General features: G+C 30.1%; 2 protein-coding genes across 2 annotated transcripts; one reads left to right on the top strand and one right to left on the bottom strand.

The window, feature by feature from the left end:
- Positions 1–424: 424 nt before the first annotated feature.
- LOC106708772 (60S ribosomal protein L39) lies at positions 425–2093 on the bottom strand. The gene is made up of 3 exons (XM_014500325.2): positions 1994–2093; positions 1798–1901; positions 425–523 (listed from the first exon to the last, which is right to left on the bottom strand). Exons 1-3 carry the CDS (start codon positions 1994–1996, stop codon positions 475–477), a joined length of 156 nt encoding a protein of 51 aa, XP_014355811.1. The 5' UTR covers positions 1997–2093; the 3' UTR covers positions 425–474.
- Positions 2094–4305: 2212 nt separating this feature from the next.
- Positions 4306–5474, top strand: LOC106708769. Its single transcript, XM_014500321.2, has 3 exons — positions 4306–4661; positions 4769–4997; positions 5185–5474. Exons 1-3 carry the CDS (start codon positions 4408–4410, stop codon positions 5365–5367), a joined length of 666 nt encoding a protein of 221 aa, XP_014355807.2. The 5' UTR covers positions 4306–4407; the 3' UTR covers positions 5368–5474.
- Positions 5475–6077: the final 603 nt, after the last annotated feature.

Genomic DNA, 6077 nt, shown 5'->3' with positions numbered 1-6077 from the left:
TACAAGTGATCCTATAGATGTTTCTCACCAAAAAGAAAAAATATTTTTAGTATAGCGTGGCGACGGGTCGCTATACTAAAGTATACATATATATATTTTATTTAAATATTCTCTTTTATGCATATTACTTGTACACACGATGTTTCACATCTGCCAGGCGTCCCATTACGGCTCACAGTTTTTGTTTACTGTGTTTTTTTGATAACTGATGAGTTCTCGTTTTGCAACCTGACCTGACTTTGTATATGAAGAAACAAAATACAGAAAAATAGATAATTAACTCAATTACGAGATTTATAAATAAAATTATTTGTGAAGACATTGAAGTAAATTCTAAAAATCTATAAATGAACGATCTATATTATATGAACTATAACTAAAATCATTCATTGTCGTTGTGAGTTGACACAAAATAAAAGATATGTTGGGAGATTTTTAGGACTTTATTAAGCTTAACATGTACAAGGTAACAGTTTACAGCTTGAGCTTAGTCCTTCTCCAGTGACGCCTCTTAGCGTTGTACCTGAAATTAAAGATAATATTATTGTAAACATCTAAAATACACAATCACAGTACACAAGTAGTCTCGCTTTTTGCTTGGTATCTGGAAATAATCCATACAAATATAATGAAGAAATATTTGATTATTTGCATTGAATAGGTCTCGAAACTTATGAACCAAGATGAAAAATTCTTTCAGTATTAAGGGTCCCACACATTAACAGTCCGCCGGTCGATATGAGTCTGTCAATTAATTGCAATAGACCACACACTCACAGGTTTGGCTGCTTACAAGCAGCCACACACGTGTGATTAATATAAGTTGTCAGTTTAAAACCTGTGAGTCTGGGGTCTATTGTGATCAACTGACAGAATAATATCGGACAGCGGACTGTTAATGTGTGGGACCCTTTAGAAAGCTACATTATACTAGGGTGATAGGCTAAATTTTTTTAATAACGCACGGACGAAGTTTCAGCAAGATACTACAATTTTTATATACTAAAGTGAAACCACTAGGTATCACGGAATCTAAGACAAGACAATCGCTTGATATCAATAGTATTAAATTAATAATTATTATGATATATACTGAAATATGTTAGTGTATATTTTCCTTCTACAACTCAAAAGAAGTAAATTAGGTCTCACCAACATTAAAAAACAAAAAGAAAATTAAGTCAGACTACAAATTAAATATTTTCATAAAACTTATTATTTTCAAACACAAAAAGTCCAGCTCAAATCCTTCTTAATTAAACTTCTAAAGTTTACATCTGCTGTTGTAGTTTTTGATGTAATACATATTGTTTTTTCACAATACATTACTATAATCTTGAACTTTTATAGTTAAAGAGAAGTTCTGGTAATGGATGAAAACAATCAATGGCAAAATACTGCTAGTCTTATTTCCTTTATATGGTGCAGGGTTACAAAAGACTAAATCATTAATTAGTATGATGCCACCACATTCTATAAATGTATTAAGATTAAAAGAGGGAGGATTTGGAAACAATTTAGGCACTGAAGTTTTTGTTAACATTTATAGTTTAACGAAATAAATTTTGAATAGCAGTTTCTATAAAATCGGAATGTTATTAGAACTATAGTAGAACCATTAAAATAACTTATACTTACAGAACTCTACACCAGTAATGTTTCCAAACAATTCTAGATAATTTGTTTCATTGGAAAATAAAAACAAGACTGGATCTAATGCAATGCAATATTTCTATTGTACTAGACCTTCGCATACAATGACATTTTTTCCAACAAAATCATTAATTTACTACTTACCGGATTGTGTTTCCAGTGCGCATTCTAACCCATTGTGGAATTGGTCTGTTCTGCTTGAGTTTTTTAGCAAGCTTGCGCTTAATAATAAATGTTTTGTGAGCGGACTGAAAAAAAACAATTGCAATATTTTATATTTATCACTATAAATTGTAAACGATTGATTAAATAATTAAAGATTTAGTAAAACAAAATTTACCATTGCTCCGTCTCTGAGTGTCAAAACAAAAAGAGAAGTGAAATCTTCTGTTATTGGCTATAGTCAAGTTAGTGGTGACGTTTCAAAGAGTAGTTAAGCACTGTCTAAGTCTTGAGTTATAGCTAATGATAATACTGCAGCTTAAAAATATGTAAGATGTTAAAATAATTAAACGTTTGGTAAAGATCTAAAAAAACGCATTAAATGTACCACGAATCATTCTTAGAGAAATTTTGTATTTATTGGTTGAGAGGCAAGCAAAAAAGGAAAATCGATTTGTTACTTTCGATTCCGACATTGAAATATATATTTCAGAAAAAGTATTAACTTTCAAACGATTTCTCTTTTCTCTCAATCACTCTCTTACCCTTCTCTACCTACACAATAAATTTGAAACGTCCAAGTGCTTGATTGCCATATTTATTTCGGAGCAAAGGAAAACCGATCTGTAACTTTCGATTCCGAAATTGAAATATTTATTTAAGAAAAAGTATTAACTCTCAAACGATTTCTCTTTTCTCTCAATCACTCTCTTACCATTCTCTACCTACACAATAAATTTGAAACGTCCAAGTGCATGATTGCCATATTTAATTCGAAATAAAAGGAAAATCGATTTGTAACTTTCGATTCCGATATTGAAATATTTATTTCAAAAAAAGCATTAACTCTCAAACGATTTCTGTTTTCTCTCAATCACTCTATTACCATTTTCTACCTACATCATAAATTTGAATCGTCTAAGTGCATGATTGCTATATTTAATTCGGAAAAAAGGAAAATCGATTTGTTACTTTCGATTCCGACATTGAAATATATATTTCAGAAAAAGTATTAACTCTCAAACGATTTCTCTTTTCTCTCAATCACTCTATTACCATTCTCTGTCTACACCATAAATTTAAATCATCTAAGTCCATGATTGCCATATTCAATTCGGAAAAAAGGAAAATCGATTTGTTACTTTCGATTCCGACATTGAAATATATATTTCAGAAAAAGTATTAACTCTCAAACGATTTCTCTTTTCTCTCAATCATTCTCTTACCATTCTCTACCTACACAATAAATTTGAAACGTCCAAGTGCATGATTGCCATATTTAATTCGAAATAAAAGGAAAATCGATTGGTAACTTTCGATTCCGATATTGAAATATTTATTTCAAAAAAAGCATTAACTCTCAAACGATTTCTGTTTTCTCTCAATCACTCTATCACCATTCTCTACCTACACCATAAATTTGAATCGTCTAAGTGCATGATTGCTATATTTAATTCGGAAAAAAGGAAAATCGATTTGTTACTTTCGATTCCGACATTGAAATATATATTTCAGAAAAAGTATTAACTCTCAAACGATTTCTCTTTTCTCTCAATCACTCTCTTACCATTCTCTACCTACACAATAAATTTGAAACGTCCAAGTGCATGATTGCCATATTTATTTCGGAGCAAAGGAAAACCGATCTGTAACTTTCGATTCCGAAATTGAAATATTTATTTAAGAAAAAGTATTAACTCTCAAACGATTTCTCTTTTCTCTCAATCACTCTCTTACCATTCTCTACCTACACAATAAATTTGAAACGTCCAAGTGCATGATTGCCATATTTATTTCGGAGCAAAGGAAAACCGATCTGTAACTTTCGATTCCGAAATTGAAATATTTATTTAAGAAAAAGTATTAACTCTCAAACGATTTCTCTTTTCTCTCAATCACTCTCTTACCATTCTCTACCTACACAATAAATTTGAAACGTCCAAGTGCATGATTGCCATATTTAATTCGGAAAAAAAGAAAATCGATTTGTAACTTTCGATGCCCAGAATTAAAATATTTATTACAGAAAAAGTAAAAACTCTCAAACGATATTTCTTTTCTGTTAATGTCTCTCAAACGACTCTCTAACGATTCGCATTGAAAAAAATAAAAAAAAGTAAAGTGAGGGGGCCAACTTCACACTAGAATTTGAAATTGTTTTTACGGAGAAAGTAGGAACTCTCAAACGATATATCTTTTCTCTCAAACCCTCTCAAACGATTCTCAAACGATTTGCGTAAAAAAAAGTTAAAAAAATGAAAGTGAGGGGGCCGACTTCACGGAGGTATTATTTAGTCAGACTTGAACTCTAGTTCTACTCTTTGGTCTGACGTCTATGAATTGTGACAATATATCTTTGACAGTGACAGTTGATTGATCAATTTGATTTTGATTTGACTTTGACAACATGTCAATAAGGTTTATAAGTCAAATCAATACATAACAGTGTAACACATAATCGTACTCCTGTATATCTTAAGTATTATTCGATATGTATTTAAAAATCTAGTTGGTGTTCCGTCTAGAATTCTCTTTAAACTATATGTATTTTTTATACCGTGTTCAATTAATAGTTAAAGACATTTTTACAAAATGAATAGGATTTTTGCTTTAAGCAATTTCCGACGTTTAGTCGATCACAATAGATTTGTATCCATGAAAATAACAGCAGAAGGAAAAGATGTACCAAAAAAGAAGAACTTTGAGAGTCGGATAACTTTAATAGGATCCGATAACTCCGTTAGTATCACAGATCTAAAGAGCGCACAGAGTTTATCTGTCAGACGAGATTTAAAACTAGTTAAAATACAAGATATCGACACAAAAACTAGACGTCCAGTTTATAAGTATGCATCTAATATATTTAGCTTATCTCATTGTTAAATAAATATTGTCAATCGTTTTTTTTCACTGATGGTACAATGATTTTTAACTCAATTTACTCAATTTACAGGTTGTTAACAAGTGCTCAATATCTGGAAGAGGAAATTGCAAAGAGAAAAGAAAAGAAGATTTCTAAAGAAAGTCTACTTATAAAGGGACAAAAATTGATCACATTAACAAATAGAATTGCTGAAAATGACCTCATGACAAGTGTGAAGAAAATGATAAAACTCTTAGACAAGCAATTTGAAGTGAAGGTTGTTGTGACTGGGCCAGACAGTGAGGCTATGGAAAATCTGGTATGCAGTGACACTTCTTAAAAATGTAGCTAATACTTTGTTTCGTAAATGACTCTAAAAATTTTCTGATCCTTAGTAGTGCACAATATAAAGCAATGTTCAAATCACTTCAATGAAAAACAAAAAGATAAAGTGAAGTCGACAGCCCATATTATATCTGAATATTTAATTTAAATTTTTGTTTCAGGATAAAATATGTTCTGTAATTGAAAAGAATACAAAATCGTCAGGCAAAATTGTTCAAAAAAGGAATAAAGGGAACAGTTTGCGATTTCAGTTGATCCCGGTGAGAGATAAATCTTCCCAAAATGAGAATGATGACTCCAACCAGAACTCAGAAAATAAAGATCATGAAAAAGGCCCACTATGACTAGCAGTTGTTTTTTTAAGCATTTTAATAGTAAAATATATTGTATACAACAAATATTATTTTAAATCATCTAAACAAGACGATGTAAAAAATGAACTTAAATCATGCAAGGAATGTTAATTTATTTTAAGTTGAAATGATTTTATTTGTGTACTTATTTGTAATTATGTAAATAAATTATTTTAACACTATTTAGCATATTTCAATGGCCGTTAAAACATTATGTAGAAGAAATCCCATTATAACTAATTCTTACTAGACTGGCAGACGGGTAATTTTTTCGCACTCGTAAGTTTGTTTTTATGTATGTGGATTTGCATGTATTTAAATTCCATTGGTTTTGAGAGTTTAAAAAGAGTAACAAAATGCCACATGTGTAACTTAGTTTAATTTTTTTATCTTTTTTTTTATAAAAAGCAGCCAATAGATGGCGCTATCTTACCATTAAAGTGAGTTATTTAATCTTTAATTTTTTTTACCTTAGGTTATTTATATTATCAGGAGCTATACAGATGTCCAATAACAAAACTAATTAAACTTAAGGTTTTTTTTTAAAGAAAATTTGTAACCTCAGACTAAGTATTGCTTAATTTGCATTTTGTCCACACGGGAAGGTAAAAATAAATGAAACAAAAAAAAAGAAAGAAATGAAAGATTTAATACAGCATCCATTAATTCAGTCACTTTTTCCTAGTTTAACTTAATAAGAA

This window comes from Papilio machaon, chromosome 5 (assembly GCF_912999745.1).
Source record: "Papilio machaon chromosome 5, ilPapMach1.1, whole genome shotgun sequence".
Lineage (NCBI taxonomy): Eukaryota > Metazoa > Arthropoda > Insecta > Lepidoptera > Papilionidae > Papilio > Papilio machaon.
The sequence above is the reverse complement of the archived record's forward strand: the minus strand, read 5'-3'. Positions and strand labels throughout refer to the sequence as shown.